This window comes from Petaurus breviceps, unplaced genomic scaffold (genome assembly GCF_028583685.1).
Source record: "Petaurus breviceps papuanus isolate PSGF00001 unplaced genomic scaffold, PetGlider_PUasm1.0 90919, whole genome shotgun sequence".
Lineage (NCBI taxonomy): Eukaryota > Metazoa > Chordata > Mammalia > Diprotodontia > Petauridae > Petaurus > Petaurus breviceps.
Genome location: NW_027187378.1, coordinates 9,788,808 through 9,809,753, shown reverse-complemented (window position 1 = coordinate 9,809,753; position 20,946 = coordinate 9,788,808). Strand labels below are relative to the sequence as shown.

Here is a 20,946-nt window from a genome sequence, read left to right as displayed (position 1 = left end):
GTGTGTGTGTGTGTGTGTGTGTGTGTGTGTGTGTGTGTGTGTGTGTGTGAAACAGGGCAGCTAAGTGGTATAGTGGTTAGAGCTCTGGACTTAGTGCCAGGAAGTCCTGAGTTCAGATCAGTCCTCAGACACGTAGTAGCTGTGTGACCCTAGGCAAGTCACTTAACCCTATTTTCCTCAGTTTCCTCATTTGTAAAATGAGCTAGAGAAGGAAATGGAAAGCCACTCTAGTAGCTTTGCCAAGAAAACTCCAAATAGGGTCAGGAAGAGTCAGACACAATGTATGGGGGTGGGGGTGGAAGGAGGGACTTTAAAAATAGCTGATACTATGCTTTAATATGTCTTGCTTTCTCTTATTCTGTTTTGGGATTGTCTATATTTTGGCATATTTGTGACTGGGATTCCTGGTGGGTGTGGGTGTGATTTCAGGAGAAGATGTTGGTAGTTGATCATGTTGCCATGCTTAGGTTTACCTGGAACCATTGGCTGAGGTCTTAATAGTAGAGGAGTTTGGAAGAATAAGTTAAGGGTGGACTAGGCAGATAAGGGAAGGTTTTATGGAGGAGACAGGACATGACGTGGTGGTTACTGCTTCTGCTTCACATCCAGTTTGTCAGGATTTGCCAGTGGGGAAGCAGGGGTCTCTGATTTTGCAGATTGTTCAGTATCTACCCCAAATGGATCCTTATTTACCTGTTTTAATTTAGTAGCCACAGACTTATTGGTCAAGAGCTCCTCTGCCCTACTTAATGTATGTTATCTGAGAATTCCTGATCAGCAAAAGGTGGTTAGGACACTACACAGTACATACCATGATGAACAAACTTAGCCTTACTATTATCCCTTCCATCAAAATTTATCAGAGTTAAGATCAATAATGGGGCCTTGGTTCCACACAGTATTGTGTTATTGTTTTGAAGTCAGAAGCTGTGAAAAGGATTTCTTCAATAGCTCCTCAAACTACCGTCAGAACTTCCACATCATCTGTTTTATGGTATATGATTTTCTGAAGGTGCTCTGGATATGAGCCACACCATTAAATCAAATGCTATTCAATTTTGGTTTAGCTTCAAGACTGCACGGTCTGCTAAACCTCTTCCTAACTTCGTTGCTCCCAGCATAAGGGAGAAGAAAGCCTGAATCTGTGGAGGCTATCACCCCAACTCATTCAACTCCACCTTATTCTTCCTTCTTGTAAGTCATTCTAATGCAGGCATGGGGTTAGAAATAAGTCCCTTGAAAAACTGACAAAAGTCAGCTTCCTTTCCCAGTTCTACCCTTATTTCCCCTACTATTATGCAGTATAACTTTTTTTAAAAATTTCTTCTGGCTATGGTGGAAAGATAATCTAGTTTGACATCAACCATACATATTAGAATGAAAGGCAAACATTTGTCTGAAAAGTTGGCATTTTGGCGAGTTAGGACAATTTTTGTCCTATAATATTTTGGTCTTTAGCATGATATTTCTATCTTTAACCTCCCATTCTGGTAGAGGAAAAGATTAAATAGCTTATCTTGATGGCGACAGATTTGGACTCTAGCCATGACATAAACATATGAAAACCAACCCACACCATCATATTTATGTTCCCAACTATTTTAAGCATACTTGGGGGCTCAACATCTATTAAGCAATTCATGCATCAATACATTTGCTCTTGATGTTATGCCATATGTTTCTTTATCTTTAAAAATAGCTATCACTGGTTAAGCAACACACCATTGCCTTTCATATTATGCACAAATATGGGATAATGGGAAAACACGGCATATGGGAAAGAGTACTGTAATAGAGCGACACAATTTTTCCAATTTTCACCATAACATGAAGCTCATTACTAAATCCAACTATCCTTTTTATGGCCAGGGAAAAATATAGGTATATGTCATTATGTAGAAAAAGAGAATGCTTTCCAAAATGGCTCAGATCAATAAATTAAATTGAATGGGTTTTACTTCAATGTGGTCTGCTATCCTTTTAAGGATAACAGTTGTAGCTTTTGGTCTAATACAGGATTATGTCATAGTCTCTTTGTTCACATAAAAAGAAGGTAGGTGAACTATTTTTAAAGCACTCTAAATTTAATTGATTCATGAGATAATTTCAAAATTACTCTGTAGGGATAGGTATGAAAGGACTCATTTCTGCCTTTAAGCTTTCATGTGCCAAAGAAGTGATACATTGATATGAAAACTAATAACAGATTTGTAAATTTTTAAAAATCAGTTTTAGGTTTGCCTGTTCCTAACTGAGGGCTCTTCAAAATCAAACATGCTTCCATGAAAAAAGTTTAAAGTTAAAAGTTTTCTTATTTGGAAATGAACCTATTATAGTCATTCAGACTAGCTCCCAACACAGATACATGGTTTTGTGCTCCAATTGTTTTTTTAATCAGTTTCCTATATAATAAATGTCTTCTTAGTGAATTTACTGCAATTTCTTGATGGTAGGTACCACACCTAATTCAAGACTTTCTGTTTAACATGCAGGATGCTATTCACCCACTGGTACTTAATCAATATTTGTTGATGATACTGATGACATTTCAGTAATGTTGACCAGTTTTTCATTGTCAAAGGAGTGCTTGCTATGCAAGAGGGATTTTATAGACAACACAGTAATGGGATACAGATCTGCAACACACAGGTCAACATTGACTGGAAGATGGATAAAACCTAATGAATATTGGCAAAATGTGTGTTGGAAACCCAGAGAATAGTAGGCAACCTCAAGATGATCAGGTCCGAACACACTTAATGTCAAAGAATTTCTGAGAAGTCTAGTAGTGGCAGGCCCATTAACCAAACAACCCATGCTTATTTAGAGCCAAACGTGTTTTGAGATCATCCCTGAAATCCTATCCAGCTTTGTATCAAGGGGTGTGGGAACAATTCAGGGTTCTCAAAGGCTTTGGGAAGTCATGGAATTACCCGGACTTCAGAGTTCAAAGGAGATTTAGTGACTATCTCATTCAATCCATAAAGGAAAAACAATTCTTATTTTAATCCCCCTGACAAAGGGTCAGTAAGATTCAGCTTGAAGACTTTCTAATGAAGGAAATCCCACAGGTTCAAATCTCTCTCTCTCTCTCTCTCTCTCTCTCTCTCTCTCTCTCTGTCTCTCTCTTTTTGCCTTTTGGAGGGGAAGGCAGGGCAGTTGGGGTTAAGTGACTTGCCCAAGGTCACATGACTAGTAAGTGTTAAGTGTCTGAGGCTAGATTTGAACTCAGGTGCTCCTGACTCCAGGGCCTGTGCTCTATTCACTGTGCCACCTAGCCGCCCCCACAGGTTCAAATCTTGCCTTAGAGACCTACTGGTTATGTGACCTTGGGCAGGTCACTTAATCTCCTTCAGCCTCATTTTGCTCATTGGAAAATGGGGGCAACAATAGTATCTACCGCATAGGATTGATAACAGGATCAAATAAGAAAATATATGTTAAATACTTTACAAAACTTAAAGCATGACCTTGATGCTAGTTGTCATTATTATTAATTATTGCTATTACCTCCTAAGATGACTCACATTTTTGGACAGCCCTAATAATAGGAAGTCTTTCCTTAAATCAATCCTAAATTGGTCTCTTTTCAATGTCCACCCATAGCTCTAAGTTCTGTTTTCTGGGACAAACAAGTCTAATCCCTCTTTCATGTGACAGTCTTTCAAGCACTAAAATATAGTTTTCATACCTTTTTCTCTATTCCCAGTATACTTTTCCAATGTTGGAAGAGAAGTTCCACCAAACTGGAAAGGTTATGAATATGGACCTAGTGATGAACCAAATGTCTGTTGTGTAAAAACTAGCCTATTTCTGTTCAGATTGACTCATCACCTCTCTGGCCACAGGATTATTTTTGGCCATAGCAAGCCTTGAAGGCCACTTATTAAGTTACAAATGGGTAGCAAACTGTATTGCTGCAGAGGCTGACAGCATCACTCCCTAGCTTAAAATTTTCTAGTAGTTTCCTATTGCTTCTAGCATAATATGCAAACTTCTCTGCTTGACGTTGAAAGTGCTTCCTAGTTGGGCTCCAGTTGATTTTTCCAGGCTTATTTCACATTGCTTCACTTTATGCATTCCAAATCTTGGCCAAACTGATCTAATTGCTGTTTCTTGACCCCAGCATTCTAGTTATTACCTGATTGACTTTGCACAAATCCTTCTCTACACCTAGACTTCATTACTTTTTAAAAATCCTGCTTCTTGAAATCTTTAGCATCTCTTAAAGCTCAGTGGAGGGGTAGCCTCCTACAGAAAGTCTTTCCTGACGCCTCTAGTTGGTAGTGCCTTCTCCTAAAGTCATTCTGCATTGACCTTACTTATTTATATCTTGTTGTTTGTCCTGCATTTTCGAAAAGGACCATGACATCAGGGAGGTGATGCTGTGACTTGCAAATGAATTGGATTTAAGTGAGTAGGGTTGTTCAAGGTCACCAGCCTCACTTTCTCCTCCAGAGCCATATGGGTTCAGTGGCAATATGTGGATGAAGACAACTGGAGATGGCCTCCTGTTTACATGTATCCTTTAAAGCAAGGTGAACCCCTCGAGGGGTGGGACTGTTTTAAATTTTTGTCTCTCTGTCCCTAACACCTAGCACCATGCCTTGGACATAGAAGGCACATTGAAAATGCTGAATTGAGTGAAACTGAATTGTTGGAGGGAATATGCACATTGATGTAACATCATAAATGTTCAAGATATGATGCTGGGTTCACAGAAAATCATCCAGCTCTTCCCTCCATGTTCTTTGTTTTTGCTCTTAAATATGTTTGTATTAATTTTGACGTGCATTAATTGTTCCGTGGGAACCTAGGTAATAATTCATCGTATCTTGTTCATTCACCTTTTCTGATTGTAGCAACCAGCTCTGTAGCTACTTCCTTAAAGTTTACAGTTGCATTTAGAACATTTAGAACAAAGTCCCAAGTGCAGCAGCTGAGCATAATGAATAAAGTTGTTCTTTTGCAACAGCGAAGATACCACAAGATCTAATCTCATGCAGGCAATGACATCTGAATCCACCCATACCTTGGAAACCATTTGATTCCTGGCTGAAGTTTACACTTCCCTGAAGGTGAAGAAGAATGCTCCGCTTGGTGTTTTAAGCCCATCCTTATGGAGGAAGGGCATCCTTGAAGGAAAACAGGTTTGCTGATGGTGGCTGCTATTAAGGGGTATGTTACAATGCCTAGGGAACTCGGATAAATCTTCAGTTACTGAACATGGTTTGTTGCCTAAGGGGTAAGTAAGCCAATGCCTGCCTTGATTATTTTTCTTCTAGTGTTCCATCTTATGGTCTCTATAGCAAAAAGGAAAATAGCTCTCAGTATTGAAAGCTGTTTGCCACATCCAGGGATTGCTCCTAGGTCTTTCACCTCTTAGTAGTTAACATGCCTTACCCTATCTCGGCAGCAGGCAGTCTAGTTTCGATTGTCAATAATAACAGGACTGCCATCAGCATCAATCAGCTTTCTATTGATGATTCAACTAGGGCTGAAATTAGCATGTCTCAAGAGTTTCTTGTCCAATTAATGGAAATCTGTTACTGGAAATTTGGTGCCAACATTGAGAACAGGAAAATTATCCTTTTTTTTTTAAACTTCAGGGCCTGCACAGTAGGTTGGGGCTGTAGGATTGGCCATTGACACTGTTTCAGTCTTAGAGAATATACTGTGTTTGATTGTCTCCTGAATACCCGAGAAGTAGATTCCCTGAGTCCAGTGGGGAGAAGGAAACTCTTAAATAAATGAGCTCCAATTGTGGCCTAGAGCTGTTCCTCTAATCTTTTTTTCTTAACCAGTTTTTTTTTTGGAGGCAATTGGGGTTAAGTGACTTGCCCAGGACCCACACAGCTAGTATGTCCGAGGTGGGATTTGAACTCAGGTCCTCCTGGCTCCAGGGCCATTGCTCTATCTACTGTACCAATCGGCTGACCCTCTTTTACTTTTGAATGCCCACTCCTCCCCCTTCCACTTACATAAATCTTTCCTATTCTTCAGATTTGTCAATACTTAGTACAGAGCCTGGCGTATACCAAATATAGATGTTTATTGAATTGAAATCTTACTTTCTCTATGAAGCCTTCCCTAATAAGTATAATAATGTTAATAATAGCATTTATATAGTAACTTAAAGTTTTCAAAGTGCAATACATGTTATCTCATTTGATTCTCACAACAACCCTGGGCAGTAGGTGCTATTTTATCCCCATTTTACAGATAACGAAACTGAGGTAGACAGAAGTTAAGTGACTTAATCAGGATCACATAGCTAGTGAGTATCTGAAACAGGATTTAAACTTAGGTATTCTGACTCCAGATCCAGAACTCTATCCACTGTGCCAAAGGGTGGAGAGAGGTGAACTCCTATGTCATTTAGTAACATAATTTAACATTCAATCGCATAACTATTCTGTGCTTTATTACTTATATATAATTATATTATTCCATTGTTCTCTAATTGATTCATGGGTAATAATTATGTTTTAGAATCACAGAATGTTAAATTTCAAAGAGATCTAGCAATCAGCTAGTCTAATCTTTTCAGTTCATAAAGAAAGAAAAACTGTGAGAAGCCCAGAGGTTTATAAAGAGTCACACAGTAAGCATGTGGGAGAACTAGGACCAGATAGCAAGAGAGTATGTCTCTTGACTCACAGGTTATGGTTCTTTCCACTGTACCACAGAAGCCTTCTTGACTATAAATTCTTCCAAGGCAAAAGCTGTATTTCCTGAAATATCTAGAATTGTTCTAAGCATATATAAAGTGCTCAATAAATATATTTTGATTGATTGTCCTTGATTCCTTTGCAAGAGACTGGTGGCTGGCTTTGGAGCTAGCAGTCAGGGTGATGGCTTACATTGATGCTCTCCTGAGAAGCCCTAAGGAGGATACAGAGAAGTTGCAAAGAAAGGAGTTCAGAACTTCAAGGAAATACTCATTTTGTGGTAAGAGACTGACAGTTAAGGGAGGGTCATTTCTACCCTTCCATTATCCTGGAACAATCCCAAGAGTGATTCTCTCTAGGTTTTTGAGATGCTGGTGTTGGGCCAAGATACTGGAGGAACTCAAGAGCACTAAATTAACTCTCTTTCCACACTCTCACAACACCAGGCAGGGATGTTGTGAGTGAAGAAATTATGGAGTAGATTTGAGTTTGAGTTAACTTTGTGCCTAGATAGGTTGATTTGGGACCCAGCTGTGGGTCCTTTGTGTATGGAGGATATAAAGTTAGATCTAAGACTCTAGCAGAGAGCTCTTGAGATCCTAGAGAACTTTCTTGCTTTTAACTTTCCTCTTGGAAGCTTTGGCTGGCTTTTATTTTCCTGTGAACTGCTTTTTAACCTTCTTGGGAACTGCTTTTACCTGAGGGCATATGGATATAGTTTTATTAAAAAGATGATTTATTTTAACCTTCAGGCTCTGAATGATCTATTGGACCAGATATGGAACATGGCACCTAATGAATCAAACCAATTAAGTTGTGTGTTAGTCTTAGGGCGAGGTTATTTAATATTTAAAACAAATCAATGATGGAATTAAAAGCATTCTCATTACACTGCAGAGTACAGATTTGCATTTTATTTCTTAAGTTCAGAATAAAATAAATAAAATTTAAAAAAGAATCCTCAGACACCAGTTAGTTCAACTTTTATCCAAACAGGAATTGTCTCTCATGTTATCTCCTTGAAGACCTCTGTTGAGGAGGACTCATTATGTCATGAGATGTGCCATTCCACTTTTTGACACATCTAGTTGTTAGGAAGTTTTTCCTCACACACATGCCTTTATCCATATAAATATATGAAATCTGCCACTTTGTGACTCTCAACCATCGCTCCTAGTTTTGTCTCCTGAAATCAAGCACAACAAGTCAAATCTTTCCTCTATGTTACAGCCTATCAAACACTTGAAAACATATAACTATTGTATTTCCCCAAGTCTTCTCTAGACCAGACATCCCAGTTTCTTCAACCTTATGATCTGGTCTCCAGTCCCTTAACTATTTTGGATTCTGTTGCTTTGACATGCTCTATGTTCGTAATGTCCTTCGTAAAATGAGGCTCTCAAGATCAAACACAGTATTTCAGGTTTGGTCTGACCAGGTCATTGAATGTGGGACAACCATCTTCCACATTCTGGGCACTATACTGACTATAATGCGGTCTAAGATTATATTAACTTTTTTTGGCTCCCGTATAACACCATAGACTCACATTTTGAGCTTGTAGGTCACTAAGACCGCAGACATTCTCCCTCCTCCCCCAATAAGCTGCTCTCTAGCTATACCTTCTCTATTTTGTATTTATAGGTTTTATGAACCCAAATGAAATATCTTATATTTATTCCTATCTAATTTCATCTTATCAATGGCCCATATTATTACACTGTTGAGATATTTTTACATTTGTGCTGTTCTGTACTGTGTGAGCTCTCCATTCCAGTGTTTTAGCTGCAAATTGGATAATTGAGCCAATTGTACTTTGAATTGATAAAAAAGGAATGGCAGTCAACTCCCTGGGGCGGGGGGTGTTGCTTACATCTGGGAATGCCCGAATAGAATTTAGAATCCAATGAGCAAATGAGAAATATTATGGTAAATCTGTTCCAACATTCAAAAGTGGTATGATTAAAAGAGTGAAACCTTTGCCATGTTGGTGGTAAGTTGTCTATTGTCTATCTTAAGAGATCACAGGTGTAAAATCAATTTGAAAAGTTAAAAGTGCTCGATAGTAAATATTTGTTTTAATAAATGATAATACCATATGCTGTGTTATGTAGTTTTTATGTTTGAGGAAGAGAAAACAATTCTCTGTAATCCAAATCTGATTAATTGCAAACCATGTTATGATGAGGATAAATTGCATAAAATAGAGACAAAGGTGACATGAAGATCAAAAAAGACAGTAATTTTTAGGAACAAATACACCTGAAAAAGATGCATGGTTCAAAATGAACTATAAGTTGTGTGAGTCTGAGGTCTAACATGTTATAATATTTATATACTGATAACACATGGGGATATATTCACAGGAGTGAAACAGGAATTGGGAAGGTTTCCTTCCTGTTAGCCTTATTTCTTTAATAGGTTCTTCTAAATGAGAGCTGTGTGTCTTACAGAGTCAGATCTAGGAAGTAGAATTCATACTTCATAAAATAACTCTGTCCAATGCTATGTGTGATAATCACTTAAGGATTATTGATGAGTATTTCAACGACAGTGATGAATCTTATACTTAGCATTAACCCTCCCTCAGTGGCCCAGAGTCTAGGACACCATCTTGTACAGAGTAGGCACTTATGTGCTTTGTTAAATTAAACTTGCCACCTTAAATCCATTTAAGAACAATAGTTAAGTTCCTATTATGTGCCAAGCACTGTGCTGGAAACTGGCTAGAGAAAGACAGAAATGAAATAGTCTCTGCCCTTTAAGGGGCTTACATTCTACTAGAGGGATATAACATATACACTATATACAAATACATATATATATAAATGTGTGTATGTATATATTTACAACATGTATATATGAATGTATGTGTTTGTGTGTGTGTACACACACAGTTGTATCAGTTGTTCAGTTGTATGAGTCGTGTCTGACTCTTTGTGACCCCATTATGAGGTTTTCTTGGCAAAGATACTGGAATGTTTTGCTATTTTCTTTTCCAACTCATTTGACAGATGAGGAAACTGAGGCAAAAGGGGCTAAGTGATTTACCTAGAGTCACACAGCTAAGAAGTGTCTGATGCCAGATTTGAACTCAGGAAGATAAGACTTCTTGACTCTAGGTCTGGCACTCTACTACACCACTTAGCTGCCCCATGTATGCATGCATGCATGCATGTGTGTGTGTACACACACACACATACAATATAGGTATATACACATATATCCACAATATAAGGCAAATATATGTGGACCATGTACATACATACATGTATGTGTGTATATACACATACAAATACTTATACACACATGCACACACACAAAAAAGCTCAAAGTAATTTTAGGAGTGCTAACTACTGGGGGAATCAAAAAAGCCTCATGAAAGAAAGTTGTGCTTGAGTTAAGCTTTGAAAGGAGGCAGGGATTCCAAGAGGAAGCTACATGAGTAGAGAGTAGGCTGGGGAGACAGAATTGACAGTTTTAGGCAAGATGGCACCAAGGTTGGAGACTTGAGTGACTAGATGGATGGTGGAGCCCTCCATAGAAATAGAGAAGGTAGGAAGAAGGTAGTTTTAAAGAAAAGGCTGAGTGTTGTTTTTTTGTTTGAGATACCTAGGGGACATCCAGCAGGTAATAAGATTGACTCTCAGAAGAGAAAGGAGGGCTGGGTAACCTTATTACCTAGAATATGGGCCACTAAATTGTACCTAAGGATACCTGTAGGTCACATATTGACTTAGAAAACCACACACACACACACACACACACAAACATACATACAAACACACAAAAGTGACCATTTAAAACTTGAAATGAACTTAAATCTTTGGGGCAGCTGGGTGGCACAGTGAGTAGAGCACTGGCCCTGGAGTCAGGAGGACCTGAGTTCAAATCGAGCCTCAGACACTTAAAACAAAAACTAGCTGTGTGACCTTGGGCAAGTCACTTAACCCCAATTGCCCTCCAAAAAGCAAAAAAATAAAAAAAACACACACACATATGAAATTTTGTTAAATATTTCTGAATTACATTTTATTCTGGTGCAAGCCACCCTCAGGAGTGTTGTGGGCCTTGTTTTTGACCCCTCTGACTTACTGGAGCCTGGATTTGGCATTTACAACTCTGCACAACCTGGCCTCTCTCTTTCCTGTCTTCTTATACTTTATTCCACTCTGTGATGTAGCTGTCCTACCCCCTATTCCCTTCACATGATGCTCCCTCTCTTATTTCTGTCACATTGCAGTGAATTCCTGGAATGCTCACCCTCTTCACCCTCTTCACCCTCCATCTCTTAGAATGCCTAATTTCCGTCAAGTGTTGGCTCAATGACTGAACAAGTTGTGGTATATGATTGTGATGGAATACTACTGTGCTATAAGAAAAGACGAGCTCAATGATTTTAGAAAAACATGGAAAGACTTGCACAACATAATGGAGAGTGAAATGAGTAAAATCAAGAGAACACTGCATATAGTAACAGCAATATTGTTTTAAGAATGACAGAACGAATAAGTTATTTTGTCCGTCATAAATACCCAAATTAACGATGAAGAACATATGAAGAAAGATGCTATCTGCATCCAGAGACAGGACTGATAAATAGAAGTCTGCATAGAGTCATTTTATCTATTTGTGTCTAATGGTTGCTATCTCTAGGGTGGGGGAAGGGAGGGTAGAAAAGATTCACATGATAATTTTATTGTATATTTGAAATGAATAGCAAGTTGTGCATAGTAGATTTGCAGTTTCATGTGCAATAATTTTTTAAAAAATTGTATTATGTTATGTAAATGCTTGTTTTATTCCATAAATTAAAGATAAAATTAAAACAAAACAAAACAATCAGCTCAAATTTGATCTTCTGGAGGAAGTCTTTTCTTGTCTGCTTTCCTCCCCACCAGCTGTTGGAACTTATTCCCTCTGAGGTTACCTTCTATCTAGCCTGTAAGTATATTGTATATAACTACTTATTTACCTTTGTCTCCTGAATTAGAATTTAAGCTCTTTGAGGGTAAGAGCTATTTTTGCCTTTTTTTGAGTCCCCAGCACTTACCATAGTAGGCAGACCCATAGTAAGTACTGACACCAGACTTGTTGACTAACTGGATTATGTAGATTTGGGAGTCATTTGCATAGAAATAATAACGGATCCCAAGGGGGCTGATGAGAAATGGGTCCTTATTGAAGCTTTGAACTTCAATTAAATTCAAACTTTGAGTTAATTTTATCCTTTTGAGTGTATTAAACTTAAAATGCAAATTTCCACTTTTACTTTCTTGATTTTTTAGAGCACTATTTGAATATGTTTTCTTAGAAAGATTTAGTTGAATGGGTTTTAGATGGGGGACTGGGGAAGACGGATGAGTCAGAATTTCTTATCTCTACTTTTTTTGAAGGTCTTAATACATAAAATAAACTTTTTTTCTTGGACTATATATTAGTGCCTAGTGCTACATTGCTGGACATCTGTTTTTTGTTTTAAATAAAGTGAGAAGCATCTTGGGATTGTATCTTTGTCCAGTTTCTGGATCAATGCCTGGCTTTGTATGTAAATGAGATCATGATGATGCTGGATGGTCAGTGCAGTTGCAGTGTGGGGCAGGGGTATTTCATGGCCAAACAAATTCAGTTTCCTTTTAACCTTCATTTTCCGCCCCACTCTCCCAACTTTAAGCATTTTCTACCACCTTCAGTGGGCAGGTAGGTGGTGCAGTGGATAGATCCTCAGATCTGTAGTCAGGAAGACTAATCTTTCTGAGTTCAAATCTGGCCTCAGACATTTACTAGCTGTGTGATCCTGGGCAAGTCACTTAATCCTGTTTGCTTCAGCTTCCTAATTTGTAAAATGAGCTAGAGAAGGAAATGGCAAACCACTCCAGAATCTCTGCCAAGAAAACCCCAAATGGGGTCTCCAAGACATGACTGAAAAACAGACTATATAACCTTTAATTCTGCAGCCCTGGAAATCTTAATTACAGAAGATAATGGCTAAAAGTTACACAGTTTTTAAAGCATTTTACATGCATTATCTCATTTAAACCTCACCACAAATAGTACACATATTTTTATCCTTCGTTTAGAGATGACAAAACGGAAACTTAAAGAAGCAACCTTGCCCAAGACCATGTAGTAGCATAAGTGGAAGGATTGAGACATGAAGACAGGACCTCTATAAGGACAGTACTCCTAGTATGGTGTATACTGAAGATAGATGAAAGGTGCTATGGGAAAATGGAAGCCCATGAAATCCCAGAATATTTGAGTTGCATAGAACATCAGAGGTACATGAATTCCCTCTAAAATATCTCCTGCAAATGATTAGTCAATGTACGTCCAGTGATAGGGAACTTACTACCTTATAAAATACTCATTAAAATCACTAGGATAAACTTGTTCAAAATAGTTAATTTATTCTCTAATGGTTGTAAGATTATCCCAAAGATTTTAATAGCATTAGTTTTGTATTTCTAATTCAGGGAAGTACTAGAGAATGTTTGAAAATTGCTATATCTTGTGATTGAGCAAATTATACATATTTTTGTATTTTTCTCATGTTAAACAAGATATCCATGTGAAGAAGAAAAAAAATCTTTCAATGTGGTGTCTATGTGTTCATTCAGCAAAATGACAGTTCTGAGCCCTGTCCCAACTACAAGTTCTGGTTACATCAATCTGTGTGGTTGATGGATATAGTGGCATCATTGTGCCAACTGTTAGATACCCCTAGGTCTCAGCCAGTCACAGGCAGTCTGCATAAGGATGCAATTATTTGAAAAAAGACAAATCATTGTAAGTTATATCTAGGATTCAAAATAAATGGCCATCGGGGCGGCTAGGTTACGCAGTGAATAGAGCACCGGCCCTGGAGTCAGGAGGACCTGAGTTCAAATGTGACCTTAGACACTTAACACAAAAAAAACTAGCTGTATGACCTTGAGCAAGTCACTTAACCCCAACTGCCTTCCAAAAAACAAATAAAATAAAATAAGTGGCCATTTTCCCAGCATCTATTTACATGGGCAGTATGAAACACAATTCAATATAGTTCTGTGAAGCAGTTTCTCTAATCCCAAATAAGCATTTATTAAGTGTTTATTATTTGCTTAGTCACTGTGTTGAGCCCTGGGAATACAAATAAAAAAATAGAATCTGCCCTCAAGGAGCTTCTTTTTTTCTTGAAGGGAATACAACATGTAAACAGACAAACATAGGATTTGGACATGTAATTTCATTAATATGAAGAGATTTCAGGTAAAACAATTCTGTCTGCCAATATATGTCAGCACCTTCTCTGTAACTTTCAATCTTAGAGAGTTATCTAGAATATTGTGAGGTTAAGAGACTCGCCCAGGGAGAAACAGTCAGTATATATCAGAGGACTTGAACCCAAGTGTTCATGTTTTTTGAGGCCAGCTCTCTATTCATTCTACCATGCTGACTCTCAGATAAGTATAGACACAATACTTTGAGGAGGAATTAGGGAACACTAACAACTGAGGGGTAAGGGATGATCTAGGAAAGCTTCCCGTAAGAGGTGGCAGAAGATCTGAGCCTTGAAGGAAGTCAGGGGATTCTAAGATGCAGGGGTGAGGAAGGAATCCATTCCAAGTATGGAGAACAGCCAGTGTCTTGGAGAGATTCTATATTGAAGGAATAATAAGGAGGACCATGGGTTATAGCTTGGAGAGATCTCAGGGACCATCCAGTTCCTTTTACAGATTGGGAAACTGAGGCCCAGAAAGATAAAGCCCTTGCCTAAAGTCACGTGGAGATGAGAGATGGGATTTGAACCCAGAGCCAGTGTTCCCCCCAACCCCCTCCCCACCATGCTACCCTAGGCTAGTTTTACTTTTTTCTCTATCTCATTATAAGACTTCCGTAATTTGGGATCCTCTCATAGAGGGCAGGAAGGGGATTTCCTAGCGTTTCTACCTCCTCATACATTCTCTTTTGCTGTCAATTGCCCAAAGTGACATGTAATTTCTAAGTCATAACTTAATAGACTGGAATGATGGAAAGATATTCTTTAGGGATCTGCAGTCTTCAAATAAAATCAATTTGATGGTCACAACCCCCAGTCTCCCAATGATTTAGAGAGTCACTGCTGTTCAGAAAGAAAGTGTACAACTCAGTTAAAGGATGGAGGGTACTTTGTCAGTATCAGCTAAGCCTTCTAATCTCCTGAAAACCTAAGGTGAAGGAAGGGGAGCCAACAGTGCCCAGTTTACCTGTTAAACCAGTCATCTGTGTAGCGAGGGTAAGGATAAGGGTCATTGCTGCTGAAGTCATAGCTCGCTTCCGCATTCTGAAAAACACAAGGGATCTCGCTGGGTCAATAGGAAAACAAGGCACAGGAAACAGAAAATGCTACAAAGGGTGGGCTTTCCACATTGGGAAATCCCTCCTTAAGTCATCTGGTAACAGACGCTTGCTCAGAGATATCCCTGGCAAGATGGGAAAGGAAGGAGGTAAAGGTGGTCCTCCTGGCACCCTTCCTCCCATTTCTGCCCATATTTCCCCTACCCTGAGTAGGCTCATAGGTTTTAGACCTTTGAATTGGATCTTAGAGATCATTAGTTTTGCAGGTCAGAAAATTGGAGGCCTCATAGGGGTGAAGTGAACTGACCAAGGTGACCTAGGTAGCTAGTGTCAGAGCAAGGATAGGAAACCAAGTTCTGACTCCAACTCCAGCATTTTTCTGCTATACCAACCCATACCATCCTGCCCAAGACACAACAAACTGCCCTAGGTTTTCGATATAGTAGTAAATTCATGTGTGGTGTCCTGTTACCCTCTGGGATTAGATTTAAAAAGAAGAGAAGGCAGTCTTTAATACACAGGATGATTCACTAATGGAATTCCAACCTAAAACCAAAGAGGTCTCTACCAGCTCTAGACCTAGAATTCAGTGTTGAAGACTTGTTTGTTCCTTTCCTGTTTTTGCTGACACTCCATATAAGCTATTCAGGACTTGACAACATACACCATTATCACAGAATTGTGAGCCAACTTAACTACCTGGAAGACCCAGGATAGAAGACTAGGAAGAATCTATGCCCTCCTCCCTGTTAATTTCACTGTATGGCCACCTCTGATGGCAGGATTCTTAGAAGTCATTTAATTCATACATGATCAAGAACTCCTTGCACCAAGTGTGCACACAGCTGTCTAGCTCTCAGCTTCTGTAAGATGGCCCTGCTACAAGGGATTGGAAGGAGGAGCTAGCTCTTTCATTCCCTGTGAGACATTATTGACTTGTGAAGTAATTAATATTTCTGAGGATTTTAACTCTTTGGTATAATCATTTCAAAAGGTCTCAGACACTGGGATTTTTGCTCTTAGCAGTGCCCAAAGGAGTCTGGGTGCTGAACAGTCATCACTCAGGGGTGAACAGAGAAATGTTCAATAATCCCTCTCAGGGAAAAAAAAAAACTGCATGCATGGCACTTTTTGTTGTTGAGGCAATCAGGGTTAAGTGACTTGCCCACGGTCACATAGTTAGTAAGTGTCTGAGGCCACATTTGAACTCAGGTTCTTCTGACTCCAGATTGGGTGCTCTATCCATTGCACCACCTAGCCGCTCCTGTATGACATATTTTAAAGTTTAATATGCATTAATAACATTTTTTTCCCACTTTTAAAGTCTACCAGCGGTAGGGAACCTGCAGCCTTGAGGTCACATGTGGCCCTCTAGGTCCTCAAATGCAGCCCTTTGAGTGAATCTGAGGGTGTTTGTCTAGTGAAGTTTGAATTCAGTCAAAGGGCTGCATTTGAGAACAGAGAGGGACACAGGTGGCCTCGGGGCAGCAGGTTCCTCACCCATGGTAGACATTCAACAAAACAATAATTCAAGCAAGCCCTGATTTGTGGCATTTGCTGATTTCAGAGGTAAAAATGCTCCCACTTTTTCACTTAACAATATGAGTTTGTTTCAGTGCACGACTGTCTGTAGAGTATTGAGCGTCTGGATGCCTCTGTCGTTTGTTGGTGCTTTGTCTCTGGGCTCACCCAATGATGGTAGGTAAATTACTGAATCTCTCACTGACTGTTTCCTTCTTTGTAAAATGGGATGAAATATCAGTCTGACTGACCTTTTGGGGATGGTGGGGGGATCAAACATGACAATAGAGATGGTGGTACTTTGAAAACCTATATACTCCTAAATTGCATGCCCTGGGAAGTACCCTGGAGGGCATTTAAGTGCCTCTTGCTCCCTCATTTTATAGGTGAGGGAATTGAAGCCCAGAGAGGTTAGGTGATTTGTCTGTGGTCACACAGTAAAATGGAGTAAAACAATTTAGTTAGTAGGAGAGCTGTCTCTTGAAGCCAGGTTTCCCGAGTTCTAATCCAGTGCTCTTTCTTGTACTACGTCAATGGAAGACTTGGCTACCATATCATTTTATTTGGCATTCCCACCCCCTCAAAGACAAAGAATTAAACTTATTAATAGAGGGGATGCTTTGAGATTAAAGCACCCAAGATATAAGATGTGATACTGGTGGATGCCATCTGGGGGCTTTAAGCCAACAAGAGAATGCAGTGACAGTTTGGCTCTTTGTGGCAGGCTATTTCCTCCATGGAACCCTGGAATAAAGGTCTGACCACGGGGCAGTGATCAGGCCTTCCCAGCTAGGAGGCAAAGAACGGCTGAAGAGTGTGAGAGGCAAGCTTCCCACCCGCCATAAGTTGTATTCCCCATTGGTCATCGCCATATGTATATTACTGTGCTTTGGGGAAGTGGCTATGGCTTCTCTTGATTTTTATTCAGAAATTTGGGGGTAGAAAAGGAAACTGTGATATGGTAACTGGGAAGCTCAGATCATCACTGCCTCTGCCATCTTCTGCATGGGTTAGTAGAAAAAACGTTGGACTTGGAGGCAGAAGCAAGATGGATTCAAATTCTACTTCCAACATTTATTTATTTGTGTTTTTATGGACAAGTCATTTAATGTTTCTAGACCTAGGCTTTCTCATCTGTGAAATGGAGCCAGTAACACTTACAATCATTCATTCATTTGACAAGCATTTGTAGGTGCCTACTAAGAAACAGAAATAAAAATAAGTCTTCATCCTTCTACAGGTTACACTACTGATTCATCTGCATAGGACTTTCTCTACAATCCATAGAAATCTCTCGACCCTGGAAACTCATTCTATTCCTGGACTGTTTAGCAAGGTGGTGTAGTGGATAGAGAGCTAGGCCTGAAGTCAGGAAGATCTGAGTTCAAATCTGACCTCAGACACTTACTAGCTGTGTGACCCTGGGCAAGTCCCTTTACCCTGTTTGCCTCAGTTTCTTCATCTGCAAGATGAGCTGGAGAAGGAAATGGCAAACCATTTCAGTATCTCTGCCAAGAAAACCCCAAATGGGGTCATGAAGAGTAAGATATGACTGAAGATAACTATACACACACATGTATACATACATACACACACAGAGGGCATGGCAAAGGAATGAAAATGTGGGCTGGAATGGTACAATTGAGACACCATAAGTAGGTTAGTTTGGTGCAGTCATAGTGGGGAGTGCTTTAAATGCCAAACAGAAAGAGTTTGCATTATATTCTATATGCAAGTGGGCAAAATGTTTACACCTATGCTTTAATTTAGAAGCCACGTGGAAGATGGATTGTAAAGGGCAGAGACTGGATGTAGGAAATCACTTAGGAGACTATTAAAACAATCCAGGTGAGAGGTGATGAGGACCTGAATTAGAGTTGTGCCTTTGTGTTGGTAAATATTTAATAACCAGCTCCTTGAAACAGAATATCATACTTTTATGTTTAATCTGCATGATTAACATTTTCTCCATCACTTTTTAAAGTCCAGACAGTTGATAAAACAATAAATCAAGCTTGGACTCATGGTGTTTGTTTACTTTTGAGGTGTGAATGCTCACAGTGAAAATTTAACAATCAGCTTTTGGCTAGCTAGAATATTATAGGGTAGGAGACAGAGCCAGAGGGAAAAACTGAGGAGGAACCTGAGGGACTGGAAGAATGGTGATAGAGTGAACAAAAATAGGGAAATTAAGAATAGTTAAGGGAAGAAGGAAACTCCTTCTACAACACAAATTGTCTCCTAGTTTGTAAGCTTCCAGTCTTGGAGGGTTTCCTGGGCTCCTGAGAGGATAAGGGACTTACCCTTACAGCCACTACGTGTCAAAGGTCATACCCAAACAGAGGTCACCTTGACTCTCAGACCAACTCTCTAGCCATTATATTATGCTGCCTCTCAGCAAGCTGACAGTCACCAATAATTGATGTGGTGCTGATTCCCACCCCTCCCCCACTACCAATCTTATGAGGTTGTTCTGAGGCTCAAGCAAGATTCTATATATGAAGCACCTGTAGATATTAGATCACCATATAAAAGGCAGCTAGCTAGGTAGTACAGTGGGTAGAGCACTGGACCTAAAGTCAGGAAGACCTCAGCTCAAATCTTGCCTTGGATACTTAGCTAGGTGTGTGACCTTGGGCAAGTCACATAACCTCTGCTTCCTCAACTGAAAAATGGGGAGAACAATAATGGCACCTATCTCGCAGGGTTGTTGTGAGGATAAAATGAGATAATATTTGCAAAGTGCTTGGCAAACCTCAAAGCACTATGTAAATGCTAACATCATTTATTTTTCTGTTAGAAACCTTTCACCCTAGAGTTTGAGGCCTATTTACCCAGAGCTTCTGCTTTCCTTTCCCTAGCACAAAATCTCTCAGTGAAGATTCTCCAGGAAAATATTGAATTTCCCAGGAAATAGTGTTTTTGTATTAAACCCTGAAAAGTTTATGGGAATTGTGGCGCTCTGTTACTAAGTCCTTTCTTTTTCATCTCACAATCTTGGTAAGATGTAGGGGGTTTGAGAAACACTTCCCTTTCCTCCAGATTCCTCTTGCCGTTCCATAATTGGCAATTTCATGGCACTCATTGACTGGCATCCCCAAACTTTGTATTTGTTGTGGGACAAAGAGCTGTCAGTTACAAATATAGAAGTGGGATTGTTTGCTAATGAAGCATTAATTTGTTCAACAAAATAAATTTTCTTGGAGGAGTGACTTCATTGAAATCTCTCTTCTTGAGTTGACTTTGGTAGCTCTTGGAGATACTGGGAGCATTTCAGTTCTGGCACCTGTGGCAACTGTGTAGACTATCTTTCCCTATAGAAGAAGATAAGCATATAAAAAAATCATGGAGAGTCTAGAGCCACAATCTCATGGTGGCCTTAACCTGGACTAGGATGTGAGCTGTCTGGTTATTTCAGCCTTCTTCCCAATTGGGCATATAGAATTTTAAAGTTAGAATAGATCTTAAAAACCATCTAGTTCAGTACCCCCATTTTAAAGGAGAGGAAACTGAAGCTCTTCTAGAAATGAAGTGACTTGAATAAGGTCACACAATTAGTTCCAGAGGTAGGACTCTGAATACCAATTATAGTGCCTAAATTGATTAGATGATGCTGTTCAGCGAGCCAAAACCAAAGCTCTAAGAATTTTCACTTCAAGAGCAGGTGTCTTAAACTTTTCTGGGAGCAAGTTATGAGAAGCGCCCCTTTCACTGGGGTAGAGGTGGTGTGGGGCAGGAGATGGAGATGACCCCAGGACAGCGGCATAAAGCCATTGCTGGGAAGGCTGCTTCACAGGAGAGGGAAGGAAGAGGGAACAGGGTGGAACTGGAAGGGGCTAACAGCCTGCCATCTGGTAGTTTCTCTTTTTAACTAATTATTCTTGCTAATAAGGTGGGAAACTCTGTTTCTCTGTTGCTGACAGACTACACACAGTTAACGCCTTGGTTCGAAGCCCTGGTTGCCTTGTTTGAGTTATTGCTATGTCCAAACTGATGATTTGCCCAAGAGATGTGGATTTCTTTCCACAGCTGCCAGAATGATTTCCCTAAAAATCATTCTAGATTTTTAGGGAAGATTTTATCATATCACCTCCATTTTACCATATCACACCCTCCTCTAGTAGCTGCCTAGTATTTCTAACATCAAATCTAAAGTTTCTTGTTTGACATTTAAAGCTCTTTACAATTCCTCTCCTTACTGCTTTTCTAGCCTTCTTACAGCTCACTCCCTTGTTCATATACGAGCTTCAGCCAGACTGGCCTAGATGTTTTATTTATGCCTTTGTACTGTCTGTTCCCTCTCTCTAGAATCTACTCCCTCTTCTCCTCTTCCCTTGAACTCTGGTTCTCCTCAAGACTCCACTCAAACACTACCTAATTAATAGAGGTCTTTCTTTCTTTCTTTCTTTCTTTCTTTCTTTCTTTCTTTCTTTCT

General features: G+C 39.5%; 1 protein-coding gene across 1 annotated transcript in view; it reads right to left on the bottom strand.

The window, feature by feature from the left end:
• The window catches only part of PCSK2 (proprotein convertase subtilisin/kexin type 2), a 331,471-nt gene that overhangs the window by 85,995 nt on the left and 224,530 nt on the right, over positions 1-20,946 (bottom strand). The window contains exon 6 of the mRNA XM_069075455.1: positions 14,900-14,976. Within this exon, the coding sequence (XP_068931556.1) occupies positions 14,900-14,976 (77 nt within the window). The remainder of the gene's footprint in view (positions 1-14,899; positions 14,977-20,946) is intronic.